The 25814-nt window shown below is 38.3% G+C and overlaps 1 protein-coding gene across 7 annotated transcripts in view; it reads right to left on the bottom strand.

Annotated features, from left to right (window-relative positions):
- LOC120302749 (reticulocyte binding protein 2 homolog b-like) overlaps window positions 1–25814 on the bottom strand; it is a 145619-nt gene that overhangs the window by 33538 nt on the left and 86267 nt on the right. For 5 of the 7 annotated variants that reach the window (XM_039331626.1, XM_039331623.1, XM_039331622.1 and 2 more), the window contains 12 exons: window positions 25478–25549; window positions 24192–24296; window positions 21468–21536; window positions 19552–20094; window positions 17824–17892; window positions 16950–16964; window positions 15699–15803; window positions 13779–13847; window positions 11576–11680; window positions 10856–10918; window positions 9805–9882; window positions 3459–3530 (listed from right to left, as the gene is read on the bottom strand). In XM_039331626.1, the coding sequence (XP_039187560.1) occupies window positions 3459–3530; window positions 9805–9882; window positions 10856–10918; window positions 11576–11680; window positions 13779–13847; window positions 15699–15803; window positions 16950–16964; window positions 17824–17892; window positions 19552–20094; window positions 21468–21536; window positions 24192–24296; window positions 25478–25549 (1365 nt within the window). The remainder of the gene's footprint in view (window positions 1–3458; window positions 3531–9804; window positions 9883–10855; window positions 10919–11575; window positions 11681–13778; window positions 13848–15698; window positions 15804–16949; window positions 16965–17823; window positions 17893–19551; window positions 20095–21467; window positions 21537–24191; window positions 24297–25477; window positions 25550–25814) is intronic. The other 2 variants (XM_039331624.1, XM_039331625.1) reach the window with 2 other exon arrangements.

The raw sequence follows: 25814 nt of genomic DNA on the forward strand, positions 1-25814 counted from the left end.
GAGAACGTATTCTTTGTCAGAGATTCAAGAGTAGATTTAGCTACTCTTGACCATAGCCAAGCTGGTTTATATTAAAAGCCATGCAAACTTATTTAAATCACATTTAACGATTGAAGCTTTCATGGGAAACAGGCTACAGTATTATATTCATTATATACCAATAGTGTATGAAAAGGAAGAAAAGCATATAGGGAAATATTCAAATCCAGCATTAATACTCCTATATTAAAACTATGCACCCATTTTCTACTGAAGACCATCCAGTCAACTTAATATGCTGATCTTCATTAGTCCAGGACCATCATAAGATTATAACTGGTAGCACAATCATCTCTGTAATATGCTGCTCAATTTGATACCTGCTCTGCAAACATTTGTAAGCATAAATATGAACTGTTTTATTCTCATATTACTATCAGTGCTAGAACAAAGAACTAGCCACAAGATGTAGCTTTTGCACATTGTATATGGACAGTAACTGAGAGCTTTGTTCTCTTTTTATGGGAATCAACAGTGAATCCAAAAGTACCAAGAGGCTCTTGTTTCCTCTCTGAAAAGCACCTGAAAACAGTCCCCTCTGTAACAATTTGGTTTCTGAAATATAAATCATGATATATCATTATCCTTAATGATCTTGTATTAAACATGCATGACCAGTCAAGCAATGATGCTTAGAAATGCATATTTAATTCCTGTTTAACTTTCTCTTATGCAAAAGTGTATAGGACTGCCTTCTGTTCACATAACCACGGAAGTCCAACAACAACAGTCAACTAATTTTGGAAGTTGTCTCTTTCTGATGTCATCAAACCCCATATCCTATGAACTTATTCTATCCTTCCTGACTTCCCCTCCTAGAAGAACAGCACATCCTTTAAATTTTTGAATGTTCTCTGCAGTCTTTTCCAACTTGGTTACCTCCACATGTTTTTGCGTAAAACTCATCATACCCGCCAGCAAGATAAATGACTGCAGATTAAGGATGATGGTGTCTATATTCTAACACATCCAGACCATATCAGATTGAAGAAGAGAGTTCTGAAGGAGGCACATGACATAACTCCTAAAACATTCTCTTTTCATATAACTTCCTACCATGGGACAGTTACCCTTCAACTTTATAGGATTAAAAATTTAAAACTTGCTTGTGGTCAGGACATTATGACCTATAACTGTTTTTCATGTACCCTGGACAACCAGTAACCCTAGTAATAATAAGGATCTTAAAACGCATAAACTGATTAGTTATACAGAGCTCATAGAAATCCAGGAAGGAGGCTGGTTTGATAAGCAGCTTGGCTAATAAAAGGATAGCCATGACCAAGTGGGCAGATTAATGTCAATCCATAATCAAAGTTACTGACAATAAGAATGATCTTTATTGATTCCCAAGGATATTGGAGGCCATGAGCAAAAAGACACATCCTTTAGGACTCCAGGCAGGTAACTTGAAGCTAAAAGCACCCTTGTATTTTTCTTGGCCAAGAATATCCCTGCTACTCCTTGGACAAAGAATGGAGAATCTTAAAGACTTGGCACTGCATATTTTGTTACCTCTTCATTAGTTTGTAAAGTAATCTGTTTTCCTTCTTTATCTTTATGCATGAATTAAGCATGGAACTTATATGCTGTGGAATGCAGCGATGCGCAGCATTATGGAGGGCCCCGATGTGCCACATATAACATTGCTGTTGAACAAGCTACACTGATTACTAATTTGCTTCCAGGCCCAATTCAAGGTGTTTGTTATTACCTTTTAAACTCTATTTAGCAAAGCAATGTAATCTTTTATTTGCTTTGGAATTAGGAAACACTTTTGTTTTTGCCACATGACAGTGTAAAGCAGGGGTGTCAAACTCGTAACATCATATGACGTGCCACGACATATTGCAACTTTTCTTCCATTGCCGGCATGACGCATCTGGCCCATGGGCCGGTAATTTGACACCCCTGGTGTAAAGGCTTTCTTCTTGGTAGTAAAAGTAATCTGATTTGATTTACATCTACAAGGACTACTGCAAAGACTTTATATTTTACTAGTTTTTAAAAGAGCTTTGCTGTTTTATTTTGGTTCTCTATATATTTTTGGTCTCTTTTTTTTTCTAAAGAGATGGAAATTCTATCTTTCCTTTCTGTTTATGCTCTATCATGGGAAATATTATCTTAAATTTTCCTGCAGACTTTTGTTACATAACATCTACTTCTTTTGTCCTTGAGAGGAATTTCCTACATTTTGTTGTGAAAGCCCAGCTATAAAAAAAATGAACTACATTAAAAACGGAAACAACAATAAATAATTTCATGCAAAGGTTAACTTGAACCTGGGTGAAGACCAATATCAGCTACTACACACTTTCTATGAATGTATCCTGTTGAACTCTTCTCTAACAACATATGCTAACAGTGAATTCAGGGATGTGTAGGGATCAGCATCTTTGGCATATTATGCATATTTTGGCATATTAGGCTGCATCACAGAAAATATAATTTTGACTGCTCCTCCACGTAATCCAGTTACTTAAATGCAACTCAAAAAAGATTAATTTTCTGATTGCCAAAGATTCTTGTACTTGAGGAAAGTCATTCACCATATATCTTTCATGCACTTCTCCCTATTACCTCAACAGGCAAAGCAAATTAAATATCCATTTTTGGGTGAAGGGTTATTCTCACAATCTTGCTGAAAAAGAAAAGGACAATTTCACAAAGAAACATCACTGAAGAACCATAACATGACAATATAATTAACACAGAAGAAGAAAAAATTAAAGAGTAAAGGTCAATTCAAGAATGCTCAATTTTCTTGTCACAGGAGCTCATTATACCACAAGGCAAAAAAAACAAAACAAAACAAAAAACTCATAGAGCCAGAAAAATGCCTTCCATCAAAAGATGGTGATAGGAAGTTTTAATATTAAGACAATTGATCCCCTTTGGATGCTGAAAGGTGAAATATTAAAATATATAAGGAAAAAAAATCAGTGATAATATACTCTGATGTTGCTTCATGACTCTTAGACTAATTGATTAACTTAACTCCTAAATATTAAGGAATTTTCAATTTAGCTCAGTTTAATTACTAGCAGTGTCGGAAGGAAATTCAAAAGGGAAATAAGAACTTGTACACTAATAGGTCCAGGTAAGTAAGGATGATGACTAATATTTTATTATTTTATTGAATTGTGAACTTTATAGAAATCTAAAAGTGCAAAATATTCAAGAAAATATTTCACTTTTTGAGATATTTTTGTTAAGGGCTTAACAATTTGTGTGGATGCTAAATTATTATCCCCATATAAGCAATATATATTGTTTTCCTGATTGTCTATTACTAGAATATTGTGGTAATGCTTAGAACACCTGATTAGTAGTAGCAACACTGCAGGCTGGGATATTGTCCTTAAAAACCTCCACTTCAACTGTTCTGTCCTACCTGCATCATCCAAAAGCAAACTTACCTTCAATGTTACAGAAGGTGCAACTGTCACCGCAGATCTTTGTAAAATCTGTTAAATACGCAGTTCCATCCTCTGCAAAAGAAAAATGGCAAGCAAAAAAAAATGATATTCAAATATTTATTGCAGGGAAAAAAAACATAAAGGTAACTTCTAGATGAAACCCCAAAATGGCTAATAGTCCCTCATGAGAAGATTCATAGTTGTTTGTTCACAAATATAATTTTTAACTTACAGGTTTGTTTCCTCAGGAAACACTATAGTAGTAAACAGCAATTAAAAGAAATAGTAACCAGAATATCTAAAATTCATATTAAAATCATAATTTTAAGTCTGGCTTTAGAGTGGATTCTGGGTTAAAGCAGCCTTTGCCAAGGGGTGGAAAGAGAGAATATGATGATCATTTGGATCTCTCGCTGGCTTTGAATATTATTGATCAAAGAAGTCTTCTAGAACAGCTTTTCAAACTTTTCACAGATTGTACCACTTTTAGGATATGGCAATATTCAAGTACCACCAGTTGCCTAGCAAGGTGTCAAAAACTTGATGACCCCCCCCAAAAGGAAAAAAAGTGGTAAAGTACAGGTAGTCTTTGACTTACAACAGTTTGTTTAGTGACTGAACATACATCAGCTCAGAAAAAAGTGACTGATGACCATTTTCCACACTTATGACCATTGCAGCATCCCCAGGGTCACATAATTTACATTCTGATTCTTGGCAACTGATTCATATACAGTATATGATGGTCACAATGGGGAAACCAGATTCATGTTACTAATAATCATGTTACTAATTTAACAACTGCAGTGATTCACTTAATAAATGTGGCAAGAAAAGTTGTAAAATGGAACAAAACTCATTTAACAAATTTCTCACTTAGCAACATAAATTTTAGGCTCAATTGTAGGTTGAAAACTATCTATACACTCACTTACCACACTTTTAATGGGAAACTTGTGCCTATTTTTCTGACAGTAATCTTTGCTGTTCTGTCCCTTCTCTCCTGGTTGTCTCTTCTCCATCTCTCTTTCTCTGTCCCCTTCTCTTTCCCTGTCATCTTTTTTTTTCCTCTCCTTTTCCCACCAAAACCTCCTCCTTTAATATCTTCTCCTCTCTCTCCTCCTCCTCTTCTTTTTGGTGCAGCTTCAGCTGACTCCTCTCCTCAAGGTTGCAAGCTGCTCTGTCTCTCTTTATCCGCTCCCTTCTCTTTTCCTGTTGTCTTTTTTTTCTCTCCATTTCCCACCAAAACCTCCTCCTTTAATATCTTCTCCTCTCTCTCCCTTCCTCCTCTTCTGTGCAGCTCCAGCTGACTCTTCTCCCCAAGACTGTGCACTGCTCCGTCTCTCTTTCTCCGTCCTTTTCTCTTTCCCTTTCTTTTTTTCTCTCCCTTTCCCGCCCAAACCTCTTCCTTTTATATCCTCTCATCTCTCCCCCATCTTCCTCTTCTTCTCTTAGGTGCAGCTCCAGCTGATTCCTCTCCCCAAGGCTGTGCGCTGCTCCTGGAAGCACCAATTAGCTGGTGCTGGCACTGATCCTAGGCACTCAGCAGAGCTCCTGCAACATCGCAGTTCCAGCTGACTCTCCCACAGCCTGTGCGATGCTGCCACTCATCCTGCCGCTATACTTTTACACTTTTTTAAAAACAGTGCTTTTCAGCCCATCATATGAATATCACTTGCCAGGTGCTGAAGTACCACCAGTGATAGGCATACCATGGGTTGAAAATCACTGTTCTAGATCAGGGCTTTTCAACCTTTTCACCCATTGTACCACTTTTAGGATATGGTAATATCCAAGTACCACCAGTCGCCTAGCAAGGGGTCAAAAACTTGATGACCCCCCAAAAAGGAAAAAAAGTGATAAAGTACAGGTAGTCCTCAACTTACAACAGTTCACTTAGTGACTGTTCGAAGTTACAGTAGCACTGAAAAAAGTGCCCCCCAAGCCACAGCCGAGCAAGACACCTGCCTGCGGCACTCTTCCTCCTGTCCAAGGTTTTCATTATTATGAGCATTTCTGTTGAGGATTGGCAGTGGGGGTGGGGTGGGGGGGTGTTTGGATTTTATTCCCCCCATCTGCTGGGTGTTGTAGCAGGTTTTGGTCACTTCACATGACCCTGGGACATTGTGAGCGTCATAAATATGAATCAGTTGCCAAGCATTTGAATGTAAATCACAAGACCCTGGAGATGCTCCAACATTCCAGCTGATCGGTGCTTCTTCTGGGCTCACTAGAAGTGCCAAGATCAGCGCCGAGCTACAGCTGGAGCCTGGCGTTGATCCTGGCACTTCCACTGAGCCCTGACAGTCCTGAAGAAACACCGATCCTGGGGCTTCCGCTGAGCCCTGAGAGCCCTGCAGCTCTAGCCATCTCTCGCTCAGGCTTGTGCGGTGCTGCTACTGGTTCAGCTCATTCCCCTCCCCTGCTACCACTTTTCTAAGATGGTCGCATATCACCTGCCAGGTGCCAATGTACCACAGGTGGTACCCGTACCACTGGTTGAAAAGCCCTGTTCTAGATCACCTGAGGAGTTTGGGACACTTGAATTGCAGTGGTTCACTCCAAAGTCTTAAAAACTCATATTGTATGTTTGGTTAACTGCTATATGAAGTTTCTCAGATATTTTTTCTGTCACCAGCATTTTTTGTAATTGAGATGAAACTGCCAGGTGAGGTCATCAGGAAATTTGAGATTTATGTAAATTATCACAACTTAATAATAATAGTTGTCAAGATACATTCTTAAAGATTTACATTGATATAATTAATATTAATTTCTGGAGGCTCGCTAACTGTTCCATAAAGCTTCCTGAAGGTGTTTTGAAAATGAGAGTGATAGTGACTAGAACTTATTTACTCACAATATACTGCTCAGTACAAGGTATAGAGCAAGCACCATATTGGACTATAGATGGAAGACTCTAGAAAGAGTACAGAGAAGAGCAACAAAGATGATTATGGGACTGGAGGCTAAAACATATACTGTAAGGAACGGTTGCTGGAATTGGGTATGTCTAGTTTAACGAAGAGAAGGACGAGGGGAGACGTGATAGCAGTGTTCTATTATCTCAGGGGCTGCCACAAAGAAGAGAGAGTCAAGCTATTTTCCAAGGCGCCTGAAGGCAGGACAAGAAACAACGGGTGGAAACTAACCAAAGAGAGAAGCAACCTAGAACTAAGGAGAAACTTCCTGACAGTTAGAATAATTAACCAGTGGAACAACCTGCCTCCAGAAGCAGTGAATGCGCCAACACTGGAAGTTTTTAAGAAGAGGCTGGACAGCCATTTGTCTGAAATGGTATAGGGTTTTCTGCCTGAGCAGGGGGTGGACTAGATGACCTCCAAGGTCCCTTCCAATTTTATCATTATTATTATTATTAAGGTGACCAACTGTCCTCCTTTAGGGAGGACAGTCTTCCTTTTGTGAGTTCTGTCCTCCCTTGAAAAGTGTCCTCCTACATGTCCTCCTCTTTATTTGAAGACTAAACTGCAGGGCTGTTTTTTTCTCATAGAACGCTCAGAATGGCGTTCCGGACCCTTTTTTTTATGGTTTTTTTTTCAACTTTTGCGTGAGCTGTGCTACTCCCCCTATTGGCTTTCGAAAGCCAATAGGAATTGCTGCTGAGCGTGCCAAAACACCCGGCCAGCAAATTTTGCACATGTAACTTGTCTGCAGCGAAGGCGAATTGGCAGGAACTTTGCACCCCTCCCTGCTACCCAACTACATCATCTTCTAGTTAGTCCCAAAGGTACTTGGAGGAGATTGGAGCGGCGACACCACAGTAACTTTCTCTTGATCTTCGGCCCTGCTAGGGCAATAATGGGATAAGTATAGAAAGTGGAAAGAGGGGAACATAACTAAGTCAGAATATCAGCAAATAGCCCGAGCCTGCAAAGATGAAGTGAAGAAAGCCAAGGCTCAAAATGAACTAAGGCTTGCGACCAAAATCAAAAATAACAAAAAAGCTTCTTTCAACATGTAAAAAAACGAGAAAAAAGTGAAGGAAATGATTGGTCCATTAGTGGGTGGAAGTGGCAAGAAGGTGACAAGCAACAGGGAGAAAGCAGAACTATTTAACTCATTTTTTGCATCTGTCTTTACACAAAGGGAAAAAACAGATCAACCTATCAAAAATAGTGCCATAAAAAAAAATAGAAACACGAGATAGGCAAGAAAATGGTAAGTGAGCACCTGTCCAGCCTAGATGAGTTCAAATCGCCAGGACCAGATGGATTACACCCCAAGGTTCTCAAGGAACTGGCAGATGTGATATCGGAGGCACTGAACTATATTTTTCAAAGATCCTGGAACACAGGGGAACTACCAGAGGACTGGAAAAGAGCTGATGTAGTTCCCATCCTCAAAAAAGGAAAAAAAAATGGATCCAGGAAATTACAGACCTATCAGCCTGACATCAATACCTGGGAAGATCCTGGAAAAGATAATCAAACAACGAATCAACAAACACCTAGAGGCAAACAAAGTCATTACTAAAAGCTAACATGGGTTTGTCAAAAATAGATCATGCCAGACAAATCTTATTGCATTCTTTGACCAAGTGACAAAATTAGTGGATCAGAGGAATGCTGTGGACATAATTTACTTGGACTTCAGTAAGGCATTTGATAAAGTAGATCACAACCTACTATTTGACAAGATAGAAAAATGTGGGGTAGAAAGCACCACCACCAGATGATCCGTAGCTGGCTGACCGGCTGTATTCAGTGTGTGGTCCTCAATGGAACTGCATCTATATGGAGGGAAGTGGAGTGCCCCAGGGCTCTGTTCTGGGCCCAGAACTCTTCAACATCTTCATCAACGATTTGGATGAAGGGATAGATGGGGAACTCATCAAATTTGCAGACGACACCAAGCTGGCAGGAATAGCCAACACTCCAGAAGACAGGTTTAAGATACAGAAGGATCTGGACAGACTTGAACACTGGGCACTAACTAACAAAATGAAATTCAATGGTGAAAAAAGCAAGGTTCTACATTTAGGCAAGAAAAAACAAATGAACAAGTACAGCATAGGTGGCACCATGCTCAATAGTAGTAACTGTGAGAGGGACCTCGGAGTCCTAGTAGACAATCACCTAAATATGAGCCAGCAGTGTGCTGCAGCTGCCAAAAAGGCCAACACAGTGCTAGGCTGCATTAACAGAGGAATAAAATCAAGATCACGTGAAGTATTAATACCACTCTTCAATGCCTTGTTAAGGCCACACTTGGAATACTGCATCCAGTTTTGGTCACCACGATGTAAAAAAGATGTTGAGGCTCTAGAAAGAGTACAGAGAAGAGCAACAAAGATGATTAGGGGGACTGGAGGCTAAAACACATAAGGAACGGTTGCTAGAATTGGGTATGTCTAATTTAACGAAGAGAAGGACAAGGGGGGACATGATAGCAGTATTCCAATATCTCAGGGGCTGCCATAAAGAAGAGGGAATTAAGCTATTTTCCAAAGCACCTGAAGGCAGGACAAGAAGCAACGGGTGGAAACTAATCAAGGAGAGAAGCAACCTAGAACTAAGGAGAAACTTCCTGACAGTGAGAACAATTAATCAGTGGAACAGCCTGCCTCCAGAAGCAGTAAATGCTCCAACACTGGAAGTTTTTAAGAAGAGACTGGACAGCCATTTGTCCGAAATGGTGTAGGGTTTCCTGCCTGAGCAGGGAGTTGGACTAGATGACCTCCAAGGTCCCTTCCAACTTTACTACTATTACTATTACTAATGGCTGCGGGCGCAAGAGGCAGGGGAGGCGGGGCTGCTGCGGGTGGGGGTGAGAGCCATGGGGCCTGCTCTACATGGGGCTGTGCAGGGTGGGCGGTGGTGCTGGTGGGGCGGCTGCCGGCAGGGTGTGTTGACTGGCTGCCCCCCGGGGCCGGAGCCGGCACAGCTGGTGCTTTGGGAGCCGCAGGGCCCGCTTTACATGGCGGGGCAGCAGTGCCGGCGGGGTGGCTGTGGGCGGGGGTGCGGCATGTAAGCATAATTACAATATAAAATGTTATTGTTACATATGTTTTTATTATGCATTTATCATATTGTATTCTATATTATTGTTGCATGAATAAAATGTTTCTTTTATTTACGATATTTTTTTCTTCAATTTATTTGTGTCCTCTTTTCATTGTAAAAAAGTTAGTCACCTTATTATTATTAAATATGTCAACCCCACCCACCCACACAAAACCTATGAATAATTAAACATCTAGACTTTCTATGCAACATGCAAATGTAACATTTTTGGAAAATTAATTTTAAAAATGCCAATTACAGTATCTAATGAGTTTATAACCACAAGATACTTTTACCATTAAACTTTGTTATCTTCAACGTACCCTGCTCTTCTTCCGGGGTTAGGAAGAATTCTGTATCTTCCGAGATATCATCCAAGCTGTCAACATCCTCTAGTTCTTCTTTAGTCAAAAACAGTAATTAATATTATTTTTTCCAGAAATAAACTATCATTTCAGAAATAATCCCAGTAGTTGTTCATTTTATTTCATAGCAATAATTATTATCCTAGCTTTGCAGATGCAGAACTGATATAACACAATGCAGAAAAATGGGCAGTAAGATTATAAATTGAGCTAAGATTTTAACCAAGGCCTCTCTCTGCCTAGCTATATCTAGCCAAACCTGGTAAATCACAAAAAAGAAACATGGTCTGGCCCAGTGGTGGGATTCAAATACGTGAACAACCTGTTCTCTGTGAGGATGCCGCTTCCGGAAGTCCGTTCTGGGCCTGGGCAACAAAACCTTTTTCCATCCCAATTCCCCATTCCCTTCCCTCCCCCTACCTGTATTGTTCCTAGTTTTTCCTCATTTATATAAGTCTAATAAAATATTTTTAAATTTTTTTTTAAAAAATTAGCTACCGCCTCTGCTGAACTGGTGCGAACTGGCTGAATTCCACCACTGGTCTGAGCTCATTAAAGACAATAAGGAAATCAAGGGGAATATAAATCATTACCAGGAAAAAAACCAGCGGCAACCCACTTCTGTATTTTTGCCCCAAAGCCTGCATGGGTGTGTTCATAAAGATTCATTCAAGGGAATCTTTTTCTTTCTTTTCCTTTTTCTTTACTATCAACAGTAAATATTGTACAGTATCTTCTAAGTCAGCAACTCAGTAGGTTTGCCCCTAGCATGTCTGCATTAAGTCTTTCTGGCTTTTTTTTTTTTTTGTCTGACTTACTTTTAGCTATCTTAAGATACTTGCAGTGCCAATGAAGTTGGTTTTTCATGTCCTTTTCTATAGTTGGCTCTTCTATCATAATCAAACAGGCTTTAGCCCTGGAGCATCCGTTTGACTTACAGGAACTCCAAACTTCATTACAACATTTATCTGTTGCCTTCCCATTATTTCTAGAAAGGCTTAAAACTCACCTTGACTACTGAGGAGGTCATCAACTGCCCACATGAAGTCCTTCAAATTCATAGTCATATCCTCTATAAGTTTAAAAAAATTAGACTTGACAATAAAAATGTTCCCATGAAGATGCTTTTATCTTAATAATTGATAATCATTTCAACATTAATTTGATTTTGTTTATAGCTGCTTTCTTCTCTGGAAAATTTCATTATTCTCTATCAAATAAGTCAGCAGCATAAAAATATTAGGAACACTACCTTTCAATTGGAAAAAGTATAGAAAGTTGAGTGAGCTAAGAGTGTCTGTAGAGCTTGGTAAAATAACTCAAGATGGCAGCCACAATGTTCTAATACAACTTCCACCTGTTTTTTTTAATGTATATTGATCCCCCGAGCTGGTTGTTGGTGAATGAAGCATTTCACCAGTTTGATTAATAGAAATAACCCAGAAAAAATCTAGATAGCTGGTATAGAAATGAAGCATTAAGGTTCAAATTATATATTAAATAAAATCCATCCATTTTCCCCATGTATTTTTAACATTTCAGAATAACCCTGGCTATATGAAAACAGTAGGTTAAGAATTGATTAACTTTCCCCCTTTTTGTGGGTTTCTTAAAGGTTCAAGGTAATTATTTGCAAGCTGCTTTTCTACATAGGAGAAAAGATAGGATGATTCTCTGGAAGCCTAGAAAGGGGATGACACATTGACCTTTCTATATGTCTGATACTCACTGTTAAAGGTTGTCCTTTTTAGAGCCTCCTTAATTTCCTGGTCTGTTAGATAAAGGCCCATATTGGCTAGGATGGAGTCCAATGTATTGACATCTACTCTTTTGTCTGTTAGAAGAGAAATATTTAATGGGCATGTACTGAATCCCAAATAATGTCATCAATTTAATTGAACATATTTCCAAAAATTTTGCTATTCATTCTTGTGCCATTTCAATTCAATTTCTATTATTTATTTATTTAATTAATTAAGTAATTCAATTTAGGTGCCTTCCAACTCCAAATCAGCTCTGGGAGGTTCTTAATATAGTAAACAAAATAAAGGTGGGATAGAAACAAAACAAAACAAAAAGAAAACACAATAGAAACAGACAAGAGGGGATTTAGCCAGTCAGTATAGAAAAATAAACAAAAAAGCAGATCCAAGAGATTCCATCCACTCTACTCCAAGGCTTCTGACAAGATCTGGGAGAATAGCTAGGTCTTCAAGGCCTTTCTATCCATCAACCTCATTTTAGAGAGCAGATACCACAACAAAGAAAGCATGTTTTCTGGATCCTGATAGATGGCACTGTTTAATCAATAGGACACAGAGCATACCAATTCTCCCAGTTTGGGCAAAAAACCATGAGAGATAGATAATCTCTCAAATAACTTGGTCCTGTACCATGTAACACTATATAGATAATGTTGTGCCTCAGAACTGAGACTTTGACAAAGCTGGAACTTCAGAAGATATCAAGCCAGAAAATCACCTCAGGCTGATCAAATACAAGAAGCATTAGAATAGCTGGAGCAGTTCATTGATGATGGCTTCAAGCCCTCGGACTCGGTGAATTGAGCACAAAGCAGAGCAAAGACACTGAATGGGATTCCTTGCTGAGCAAGGAAGTAGTTCCCTTAATTAAAGACGGCTGGCTACACCTGATTTAAGAGACAGCCCTGATCTGTGCTTCTCTGTTGGAAACCACTGTTTGATCTCTTGTTCTGGTATGTCATTCCTGTTCATGAATCTTGAAATTCAAACTTTTGGACTGGCTGACAAACCTGGCATGGCTCTCTGAATTTTGGATTAGATTTTGACTTCTTTTCCACATGTTCCTGTTCAAAGCAAAACTACCCAGGCAAGCTGTCTTTCCCAGAGACTCTGTTTTGATTTATGTTCCTTTCCTAGTCTGCCAGTTATCTACTCAGCCTTGAGTAAATTCTATTTTCACTTAGCAAATGTTTGTATATGAATTTGAAACCTAACCAGCACCTTGAATCTCAGGTGGAAGTCTTCTGACCAGTGGCTGCCACCTCCATGGGCCCTGCATTTTGGGCTAGTGAAGCTTTCTAATGGTCTTAAAGGGTAGGTAGGTAGGTAGATCACATAGCAATAGTGGAACTGTGCGATGACAAGGGCATGAGTGAAGCAATTCAATCAAATCTTTGGCTTTCTGAATTGTTAGTTCAAAGAATTGAATTGAATTGCTTGCCTCCAAATTGATCTGGGTAATTTTGATGCTTCTCTGTACCTAAAGAAATGACTTCCTAATCAACTTTCAAATACAAATCAAATTGACTTATTTTAACAAGTGAGCTTGACTGCCCAAATGGGATCAGATTTATTTTCTAAATCAGAGCTGGACTGTTTTTCTAAATCAGATCAACTGTTGAAATAAATTTTACATTATTTGCTCAGGTCTAGATTGAACCCCACAGGAGTAATTGGCCCATATTCTTTCTCCCCTAGGAAAGGCGTCAAGAATTTCCTCTTTCAATTAGCTGCAATTGCAACAAAATTGGGAGGGTTGTCCGATTCTTGCCAATTTCATGTTCCCTATACTACTGGAATATTCATTGTACAGAAGCATTTTAGACACAAAACAAAACTACCTTTTTCCTCCCATCCTTTTGATTCTAATTTTAACTTCAAGTAGCTTTTTTAAAGAGACCACACAAGGAAAAGAGAAATAAAAACTTTGTGGAAAATTAGAAAGTAAAATATAGTTTGGGCATAGATAACTTGTTTGCTGCTTTCAGTCTTCAGCATGATCCTGAAACGTTAGACCATGTTATCATATCATATATAGTATCATAAAAATACTGTATATTCTAAGTTGTTTTAATTGAAATGGTCACTCAAATGTGAAATGTTTCAACAAAAAATCTTAATATATCTTTAGTGTTATGATTCTTCGTTCAATTTTATGCTTCAGCTTACCTTTATGCTGGTTCGTCAAAATGGCATTTACACTTCTCATAAATGCTTCCTTGTCCACCATCCCATCATCTGCAAGAAAGAAACCAAAAGAAGGGATAAAATGAAATAGTCCTGGATTGAATTCTAAGATCAAAGCACCAAAAAGCAAGACAAGAAATAATGGTTGGAAACTAACCAAGGAGAGAAGCAACCTAGAACTAAGAAAATTTTCCTAAAGGTGGGAGCAATTAACCAATGGAATAGGTTACGTTCAGAAGTTATGGGTGTTTCATCATTGAAGGCTTTCAAAAAGAGACTGGAGAAACATTTGATATGACATGATATGAACTCTCCTGCTTGAGCAGGGGGTGGGATTAAAAGACCTCCAAGGTCCCTTCCAACTCTATTATTCTATGTTCTATCAACTGAATTATCTGCAGTTTCAGGTGAGAATTATAAAATAGAGTGAAGAAGAGGAGAGAAGTGAAAATAGACCTATGTATTTGAGATGGAAGAGAATAAAATTTAGTTCACTAGTACAAATTACTAAGTGTCTAAGAAGTGGATAGGCAGAAATAGAAGCAGCTCCTTATAGAAAAGGATCTGGCTACTTTAGCACACAGTAAACTCTTGAACTGAACTCCGCAATATGATAATGTAAATTGCATTAATTGTTCCCAAATGGAAATGAACAATTGGGAATAAGTGTAGGACAATAAGTAAAAACTAGGAAACAATATATTATACCAGGGCTTTTCAACCTTTTCACCCATTGTACCACTTTTAGGATATGGCAATATCCGAGTACCACCAGTCGCCTAGCAAGGTGTCAAAAACTTGATGACCCCCCCCAAAAGGAAAATAATGATAAAGTACAGGTAGTCCTCAACTTACAACAGTTCGCTTAGTGACTATTCTTTGTTACAATGGCACTGAAAAAAGTGCTCCCAAACCACAGCTGAGCAAGACACCTGCCTGCCCGCCCGGCCGCATTCTTCCTCCTGTCCGAGGTTTTCATTGTTGTGAGCATTTCTGTTGAGGATTGGCAGTGGGGGTAGGGTGGGGGAGTGTTTGGTTTTTATTCCCCCCATCTGCTGGGTGGTTGCAGGAGGTTTTGGTCATTTCATCTGACCCTGGGATACTCATAAATATGAGTCAGTTGCCAAGCATCTGAATGTAAATCACAAGACCCTGGAGATGCTGATCGGCGTTTCTTCTGGGCTCAGCAGAAGCGCCAGGATCAGCGCCGAGCTCCAGCTGGAGCCTGGCGCTGATCCTGGTGCTTCCGCTGAGCCCTGACAGCCCTGCAGCTCCAGCCATCTCTCGCTCAGGCTTGTGCAGTGCTGCCACCAGTTCAGCTCATTCCCCTCCCCCGCCACTTTCCTAGGATGGTCACGTACCACCTGCCAGGTGCCAATGTACCACAGGTGGTATCCGTACCACTGGTTGAAAAGCTTTGTATTATACTATATCATAAAGGTCATGGATAGAGTAAGCAATTCCTGAATTGAATCAATGACCCCTATGTACTCACCCTTAAATAAAATTCAGTCTTAGTTTGCATGAATATTTTTATAATCCTTACTTGGAGCTTGACAGTTGTCATGCAAATAAATGCAATATGGTCTTTCATTGTGGTTTTTTTTCCTTAATCATAATGGACTATGGATTGATATTTTCATTTGTGAATTTCCATACTTCCATACTTCCTTTCAAAAGATTGCATTTAGATAGTGGCTGAATTATATACATTGCAAATTCTCAAATAGGCATAAATTGTTTCATTTTCTTGCAAGGTAGTTTACCCGGGTGAGTTATAGCACAAGTACTTTAGCTCTCCTCTAAAATCTTCACTTTTTGTAAAAGCATAAGAATTATTTGGTGGAATAAAACCAAAGGTTAGATACCAACTATTCTGTTTAAATGAACCAAGAAACCAACCATCTATTGAAATGTATTTAAATGCCTCATATAGTTGTCTGTTGGTTAAACATATTCCCATTTCTTCCAAGACTTCATCCAAGTTGTTAATATCAACTTTATTTTCTGCAAAAGAAAAAAAATAAAAAAGCAATAAAAAAATGTCCTATTATTTTTATTTTTTGAGACTTCTGGCCTAAACCTCTTTAACTAAGGATGTTTTTCTTTCTAGGGTGCTTGCTGTAAACAAAATATTTGCATATGCACATAATCCACATCTGAACAGTTCCCATTAAGGGATAGCAGAGCTCATTGTGATTCTTGTCTTGACTCTGACACCAGGTTAGATTGTTGCTCAGAAAATAGTGTCACTGTTCCTTAAAAGAGAAATAAACATAGCATTCCCTGATAATTACACAAGAAGTGGAAATCAGTGAAATTCTGAAAACTTTAAACACAATTGTTCATGGGAAAGGAATGAGAATGGGATAATTTGGAAATGAAAGTTATTTGCTTGTGTATGCATGTATTTGTGTGCAGGAACATATATAGTCAGTGCATTACTTTAAAGCACTATTTACTACAGAAAAAAAAATCAAGTTTGCTTATTATTGTCAAATTCTATTGGAGTAGTAGGTCACTTCCACAAGGCTTTTTTTTTTCCAGAATAATTTTTTGACAGAAAGGAGAAAGTATTGCTTTGCTCAGAAGATGTACCTCAGAAGATGGCTAATTTGAGTGAGGGACAATCTTCAAGAGCAGCCCCATGTAGAGTATGTTATAATAATCCATTCAGGAGATGATCAGAGTATGAGTAACTGGGAGCAGAGCCATGGCTTGAGTATATCATGGATAGATAGGAAAACAAAGCAATTATAGAAACAGATCAGTTAAATCAGAATCTCCTCAGAGATCTATATGGCTCCCACTTTGATTATGTTAAAAGCTTAAAAAGTCTTTGAGAATCTTTCTCCTCAGTCATGGATTAGGGTAGAATTTTTGTTCTTGCTTTATTATTTATTTATTATTCTGGTTAAGGAAACATTACAATACTGTGCTCCACTTTTTGATTTGGATTTATCAAAAAGAGCATTGTTGGTTTATATGAATCTGAGTATGTGCATGAATGTGTTATTTCCCTTCCTGAGCTTGCCCCTTTTTAATCACCCTCATTTTTACTACCTTTTGCCCATCCATTTACTATTATTTGGGAGATCATTGGAGCTATTTTACTATTTACTATTATTTGGGAGATCATTGGAGCTACCTTACCTTCATTCTTTTTGGCTGCAAGAAAGAAGAAAAACACGAGGACAAGAAGATCCAGATCATAGAAATTGAAGAGAGAGAGAGAGGGGGGAGGGGAAAGGGGAAGGGAGAGAGGGAGGGAAAGGGGGAGGGAGGGAGAATGACTGAATGGAATGGAAATCCAGAACATTTTTTTGAAGCATTTAGAATGCTAGGCAATTTTCAGAAGGAAGGAATCACCTAGAATACATACCACTGTATAGTGGAGAAGTAAAAAATCACATTTGTTCATACCTTCATGCATGGAATAAAATGTTTACTTTTTCATAGCAAAAGAGTATACAGCAAAGAGGGAAAAATTCTTTTTTACTTTACCTTTTTAATCCCAGTTCCAACTAGAAGTTAATGGAGTTAGGTCGAAGTACTCCATAAAAGTACAAGGAAGTATGGTATGAAAGGAAAGGTCATAGATCTTTCCCTCACATGTCCTGTTAGATGTCAAAATACTCACACATCCTATGCAACATTGCAGGCACATTTATGTGTTACTATTGCTTTGGTTCTTTTTTCATATTCATGAAATGGCTCACATTTTATCATGCAACAGCACATTTGGGTCTGGTTTACACATGTCTATAGATTTATTCTTTACATGAGTTGATTTAACTGAAAAACATTGTGTCTGCCTGAAATGGCTTATCTACTTAAGCAAGTATCACTGCAGTCATCGAGCCATAAAATATTCTAGGGAGGAAAGCAATATTTGAAATAAAAAGTTTACAGCCAGTGTAAACCCCTTTGCTGTTTCAGTCAAAGGCAACATAAGAGTGTAAGAAGAGTTTAAGAGCTGGTCTAGAAAAAAGCATGTAGTATATTTGTATGTTGGCCTTTAGCTTACCATCTGGAGGTGACCCTTGAATCTCATGAACTGCCTTGAAAAAGTTACAGAGGTCCACTGTCCCATCAACTATAAGGGAAAAAAAGAAAAAAAAAAAAACAGCAGCAGCAAAATGTTGTTCTCACAATTCTTGCAGTGATTTATAATGGCTGCCAATGAAAAGAGTTTAGAAACATTGCCTTCTTTTGCTTTCACACAATAAGGCAATTTAGATGATGTTCAGAGTGGCTTCATGTTACATTAGGCATTGGTGGAGCTTTCCCCAAACAAGACAGTTTCCAGGCTAAATCTCCAAATTGCTTATTATTTAATGCCTGGGTGCCTCCCTTGTCTCTTTAATCAGACTTAACATAGTCTAACATTAGTTTTCTCTGGATTGCTTTTTTATTATATTAATGTTTAACAATTTTATTTTTTAAGTCTACTTCCTTAAGCATATTTTTTTCAATTACAAAGAGTGAGTTGTAATTAGAGTCACACTTTTGTTATATTCATATCATCACAATGTAAATGATTTTCTGCAGTTAAAATGATGTAAAAAATAATTTATAACACATTTGGTAAATTTAAGCATAATCAACATAAAATTACAATTCAAGTAATAATAAAATGAATAACTCGGAAAATAAAATCACTCATAAATAACAACTATCCACAAATTATCCAGTCTAGTTAAAATATCTTCTGAAACAGTTTTGTCTGAAATCAATTAGAAGGGGGCTAAACTGATCTCCATATGAGATTGTTTCAGAGATCCAGCACTATTACTGCAAAGTAGCCCTGCCTTGCTTCAACTCTCTTTTCTGCCTGAAAGTGGAGCACTAGAAATGGTTTCTACCGAGATCAGTGGTGGCGAATCTATGGCACATGTGCCAGAGGCGGCACTCGGAGCCCTCTCTGTGGGCACATGTGCCGTTGCCCCAGCCTCGCCTCCCACCATGACCCCCTCAGCAGCAGCCCCTCTGGAGCAGCCCTTGAGCGTGGCCCATGCAGAGCAGCGCAGCCAAGGACATGGGAACCAGGCAGCATAGACAACACTCTGCCCTCATGCCCCATCACGCACAGTTGATGCTGCGGGGCACGGGCAGAGGGCATGGCCGCCATGGCGTTGCTGGGCTGCCTGGGCGATCTGCAGTGGGCCCTGGAGGTCGTGAGTGGTCCTGCGGGCAGGCAGGGTGAGGAACGGGTGAGGGTGGAGCGGGGGCGGGACCAGTTTTTGGGCACTCAGTCTCTACAAGGTTTGCCATCACTGACCTAGATATTCTGATAAGCTAGGCTGATTTTAGGTGAAGGAAGTGGTTCTGTGTATATTTGTGTGTGTGTGTCTGTCTGTGTGTGTGTGTGTGTACACTGACAAACATACATAGCCATTTACTTATATTTATATTTTCATGGCCTCCAAGCTTCACAAGTGACATGACACTGGAGGTCTGATATAATTGGAGTAGAAAATTTTAGCTGTTTCCTTTTTTATTGTTTTGGGTTTGTGCTAAATCCAAATGGTATTACTGAAAATCAGAAATTTGCTTTCAAATTGCAATAGAGATTGCTTTGGGAGTGCTAGGGCTACAAAACAGTTGGGAATGACTGTTTTTATATTTAAAGTACCCTTCCCCATCACTGAGATGATGGAAGCTGTAATTCAACCTATTCGGGAGATTGTAAAGTTGCTTTATAATTTATCTTACTCTGAACCTCTGAACCAAAAGTTAGAATATAAATACCAACCATTTACTTTTGCCTTTATCAAGGCCTCTTCCAGCTCTTTGTCACTCAGGGAAATACCCTTATCGGCCAAAATGGAACCCAACTCTTCAACGGCAACCTTTTCTTCCTTGGCAGCAGTTTTCTGTTTCTCTTTACCTTCCTCTTCCTGAGCAGCAGCAGCTTTCTCTTCTTTAATAGGAATCTTCTCTTCTTCTTCCTGAGCAGCAGCAGCAGCTGTCTCTTCTTTAATAGGAATCTCCTCTTCCTCTTCCTGAGCAGCAGCAGCTTTCTCTTCTTTAATAGGAATCTTCTCTTCTTCTTCCTGAGCAGCAGCAGCTTTCTCTTCTTTAATAGGAATCTTCTCTTCCTCTTCCTGAGCAGCAGCAGCAACTCTCTCTTCTTTAATAGGAATCTCCTCTTCCTGAGCAGCAGCAGCTGTCTCTTCTTTAATAGAAATCTCCTCTTCCTCTTCCTGAGCAGCAGCAGCTGTCTCTTCTTCAACAGAAATCTCCTCTTCCTCTTCCTGAGCAGCAACTTTCTCTTCCAGAAAAGTAATTGTTTCTTCTTCCAAAGGCCAACAGAAAAAATAGACATGAAAGAAAAAGCATTTTAATAAATGTGCTTTCATTTAATAGGGGAGACCCAGAATGGAGAGAATACTAAGAAGAGAGGGAGGGCTAACTTTGAAACGGCTAAATTCCCATTTTACTGGCATCTCTGTAGATACAAAATCTCTGAATTCTATTTTATTTTTAAAAATCCATATAACTACATCTACATCTATATCTATCATATATATTAAAGCTTCTTGATGAGCCCTGCATGCAGTTTCCATGCAGGAATCAATGGAGGACCTTCTGCAACACCTGTTGACCCATGACTGTTGTGCTAGGTTTGCCACCAACCATATTGTGGAGTTTGCGGATGATACAACAGTAGTGGGCCTTATTCAAGATGACAATAAGGGTGCATACTGCAAGGAGTTGAGGGCTTGATGAACTGGTGTAAGGAAAACAGCCTAGTTTTAAACACTGGAAAAACCAAAGAGATCATTGTCGAATTCAGAAAAGGCAGGCACAGCCATACTCCTCTGTGTATTAATGATTCACCTGTGGAGATGGTTACCAGCATCAAATTCCTGGATGTGCAGTTAACAAGTGGGCTGGCTTGGTCGCTCAACAGCGAGACACTGGTGAAGCGGGCACAGCAGCACCTACATTTTCTACATCGCATGAGAAAAGCACATCTTCCTTCCCCTGTCCTTACCACTTTCTATAGAGGGAGCATCCTGTCATACAGCATCACAGTCTGGTTTGGAAACATCTCTGCTTCAGACAGGAAGGCGGTACAGAGAGTGGTGAGGATGGCTGAAAAGATTATTGGCAGTTCCCTCCCTTCTATCCAGGATATGGCATATAAGCATTGCTTGAGCAGGGTCCGCAGGATTGTCTGGGACGCTACCCATCCTTTTCAGGACCTGTTTTCCTTGTTATCTTCTGGGAGGAGGCTCCATGGTATCCGAAGCAGAACATCCAGATTCAGTCACAGTTTTGTTCCATACAGTATTAACCTTGTAAACTCTAAAGCTTCCTCCTTCCGTTATGTATTCAAGATGAACAGTGATTAATATTTATATGTTACTTATATGTAAGGGAGTAAGACAGTCTGTACATAATGTTATATATAGGATGTTTAAATGTGTATTATGTATGTGTATACTTTGAAAGCAAGCAACTAAATTTCATTTTTAATGTGTGCCATTGTGCTCACAGTAAAAATGACAGTAAAGGTTGTCTGTCTGTCTGTCTATCTGTCTAAAGTCTGTTGGCTGTATAATTCAAAGTTGTCACATGTAGCACAAAAATAACAAACATACATAATTATTTTTGTGTTCTTTTACCTTTCTCAATACATTATTAATCAGTTTATTAACATACCAGGCTGAGGATATGGCTGGACTGCCCTCACCGACTTCATAAATTCTCCTAAGTTTACTTTCCCTTCAACTAAGAGGAAACAAAAAAACAAAAGAGAGTCCATGAGGATTTATAGCAATACACAGTTTGTCCTATGTTTTATGAGATAATAGATAAAAAAATAGATATATAAAAAGAAATATCTTATATTTTAATATTTTAATGAACTTTTGAAAGCACAAAGAATACTACTTCTCAAGAGACTTAAATAGGCATTAGAAATTAAAAGATGCATAATGCTTTTTTTCTAATCATAAGGAATGTTCAGTATAGTGCTGCTTTCTTTACTGTAGGACCCATGGGATCCTGATATTTCAAATGAAATGAAATCAAATCTTTATTACTGTCAAAGATTAGAATAGATCTTAATAGTTTGAAGTACCCAGTCAATGTATCCTTGGAATGCTAATTGCTGTGGGTCATGGGGCTGAAGGGCAGTATATCCAAAGAAAGTGTATCCTGAGGCAGACTGCTAGGGCATATAGTATACAGGCACTGGATATATAAATTCCTCAAACTAAACACATCCTTTTAAAAGAAATGATAGAAACATTTGAAATTCTTACATTAAAAAATCCTGACTGAAGAACTATTTTATATGAAGTTTTAGAAAACCATTCTAAAATTATAGGCATTTTTCTGGTTTTCTAATAGCATGCAATACTTGTGCAATAACAAGTATGAAAACAATTTACATATTATGCTTATCCTTGCAAAGTCATCACTGGCATGAGAAAAGGCTACAAATGGCAAGAGATAAAATATTCTCCCACCAACCAATTTTCCCTTTACTCCCAGTTCCTGTTTCCTCTGCCTTGAAATGCTATCATCTCTAACCCAGTTCATTTGTACATAACAAAGACCAGTTGCTAACACAGATATAGCCACTGTCATTCAGTTTGAACAGTGCATGCAAAAATATGTACAAGCAATAGATTTCAGATAGAAGCCTACATGTTTTGAGGTATTCTGGGGAAAGGACCTTATTTAGTTTTCATTCAGTCTATCTTGTCCCCTCCCCTTATTCCTTATTTCTACAATCCTGTTTCTGGTTTTTTCATCCCTGCTCCTCTTGCTACTGTCATCATCAACTATGACCATGTGACAAAAGGAAATAGCTTCTGGCTGGTCAGGTCAGATTTGCAGCTATGCATCAATTTCAAGCAAAGTATTTTTCCATTCTGTCAATGAGCCTAACCAATCAGAACCTTGCCTTTGGAGTCTATTGCCAATGAGGGCATTGGAAGGGTCTCTCTCTCTCTCTCTCTCTCTCTCTCTCTCTCTCTCTCTCCCTCCCCCCCTCTCTCTCTCTTAAATAAAGGCACCTCATTGTCAGTGCCTCCAAATGATAATGTCTGATAGGTTGATAGTGTCTAACAGGTTCAGTCGGCCTCAAATGAAATATAGCCACTGGCCTATCTCTACTAGTATTAAGGCAGAACCTAGTAACTCCTTTCTGGCTAAGAAATGTGCTTAAAATTCAGCAGTACAATACTGATATACTTGAATTAGATGGAATTATAATTTTTTTATGGGTGGGTGTTTGCAGGTAATTAAAATTACTTTGTTAATTTTACTTTGTAAAATAACCATTTTCTTTCTTTAAAAAAAGCTTACACAAATACACACACACAAATATATTTGCCATCAAATTTCAGTGGTATAATGTTGGGAGATTGAGAACTGTATGCAGCCCACAATTGCCATTCCCTAATTTAAGGGGTGCTGCAGATGCCTCCCCATCTGGTAGAGTTTGAGGCTCTCTGTGTGATCTATTCACATTGCTGTTAATGTCATAATCAGTTCCTGTATGTTGCATTATAGAAGCTGAGACAGGAACTGGAATTTGATGGTTTTGACTGACGGACTTGCTATGTTAGTTATACAAAATATTTTAAACTAAATTATTTTAAAAACGAAACACTCAGTTTTGAGTGCACAACAGTTGTTTTGATTATATTATACTGTAGTCCACTTTGAATATTTTGAAATTGTTTTGTAGTTTTAAACAAGGCTGCTTTAAAACACTTAGAAAGTTCATTGCTACCATAGTCCTACATTCAAGATGGGGCATTTCACACTAAAAATATAGCGTTCTCAATTTGAAATGGTTTAATTTGGAACATTTTGCATTACAGGTTGTCCTTGACTTACAACCATTTGTTTAGTTGACTGAAGTTAGAAGGGGGTTGAAAAAAGTGACATGACTGACTGGTTGCATTTACAACCATTGCAGCATCCTCATAATCACTACAATAAGTGTCAATCAGATTTTCAGCACTTGGCAACCACCATGCATTGATGATGGTTGCAGCATCCCAAAATCATGTGATCATCATTTGCAATCTTCCCAACTGGTTATTGACAAGCAAAGTCAAAGGGGTAAGCCAGAATGTGATTTGCTTAATATCCATGGCAAGAAGGTCATACAATTGGACATAATTCACTAAACAGTTGCCTTGTTTTGCAATGGCAATTCTGGTCTCAGTTGTGTTGGGGATTCCCTGTACTGATGTTTCTGACCTTACAAATTGTGGGACATGTCACACAGAAGTTGAAAATAGATGCTTTAATCTCAAATGGAGTGTTTCTCTTAGTAGCCTACCCTACACTGTCTTTTTCAACTTTTATGAGTCTATGATTTTGTAAGCATTTCAGAAGTTTTATAGCAAAGTAAATACTAACTATCGATTGGGGTAGTTGCCAATGCTTCCTGGAATTCTGCTTCTGTGAGTTGAATGCCTGCAGAGATCAGAATCCTGTTCAAATCTTGAATATCAATCCTGTCTCCTGCATGTGCAGAAAAAAGGAGATCAAAGATAGCTTTAGCTCCTACTTATTTCAAGTGCAGAAAAAGATAAATAAACTAGTCGTTAACCTTGTTCTGCTTAAAATACCAATGTTAAAAAGAAAAGGAATATAATTTAATTACCATGACCCTGGACAGAACACGGTAAAGTCTATTTCTATATGTCATTATGTGCTAGATTCAGCTCTTTATGGGTAGTCCAAAGGTGCTTTTTCAAAGACAACTGGACTTTGTTTATTTCCCTAGAAAACATTTAACTTCTCACCCAAGAAGCTTCTTCAGTTCATTTCTTTAAGGGTAAATATAAATACAAGGTTTTTTAAAGAGTTTCACTGCATTTAGTTCAATTTGTTTATTCCCTTATTCTCAAAAGCAAAACGGAAAAAAGAGGAACAAGAAATAGATTTGCAGCAAAGCATATGCTCTATTTCCATAAAATAAACAACAATCTATTTAAAAAATTAAAAGGTGATGAATATGTAGCATTGGGGGTTAACTTTTAAAATAACAGTATATAATCTTTGTGGGAAGGAGGCTATCAATTGACTTTCAGTTGCCAGACAGGGGCCATACTACAAAAATGCACGTCAGGACAAAAGTACTATCTCACTTAGGATAAAAATTAAATTATTTTAATATTATTCATCAACATTTGCTCCCTCACCCATCTTTTTATAAAGTAATTTTCCTAAACTCCAAATTTTAAGGGTAAAAATCTAAATGTAAAACTAATTACAGTGTTTTGCACAGAGTATATAAGCAGATGCAGTATATGATGTTCAGGTTTTCAAAAATTGGGTGCATTAAATTTTTAGCTCCAGGTTAAAACATTTTTTTAAGAGAATGGACCTTTACTTTTTGAACTTCAAAAGCTTCACATGCTTCGTTTCTGCTGAGGACTGTTTTAATGCTTTTAACATTTGCATTTTTTTTACACTAGAATGATTGTTTTATTAAATCAATTACTTCACGAACCATCCAGAGACTGGTTTGATAGTGAGAGTAAATATTTGGCAAGGAGCAAGGGATGGGAGGAATTATTAAGTGATGGAATGGTTCTCCATAGTTTAAAAAGAGAAACTCTATTTTAAAAACGAAATAAAGAAATGTAAAGGAGACCAGATAGATAAACCACCCATTTCAATCCCCTGATTCAGCTTACTTTCCAGCTTAAAAGGCCGTTGCATGAGCATAATGTTTTGCAATACATTCTTCATATCCACTTCGTCATTATCTGCACACAAAATGTAAATAGTATGAGAACTTCAAGGAAATTGGAATAAGGGAGGAGTGAAGGAGTGAAAAAAAGGCAATTTTTCTTCTGCACAGTTTCTTTAAAGAAGACAGCCAAGCAGTTCTTCAGTTCATATTGACTTCAAACTTATAAGTTATTGGTTTGTTGTCAGAAAATACTGGCTGGAGAGATAGGCTACCATTAGCATTTCCTGTCCAATGAGTGGTACATGTAAAATAGCAGAAACAAAAGGAATGTTCTCAAT

The sequence above is a fragment of the Crotalus tigris genome, unplaced genomic scaffold, assembly GCF_016545835.1.
Source record: "Crotalus tigris isolate CLP2741 ecotype Arizona unplaced genomic scaffold, ASM1654583v1 scf7180000024437.13266115, whole genome shotgun sequence".
In the NCBI taxonomy this organism is placed as follows: domain Eukaryota; kingdom Metazoa; phylum Chordata; class Lepidosauria; order Squamata; family Viperidae; genus Crotalus; species Crotalus tigris.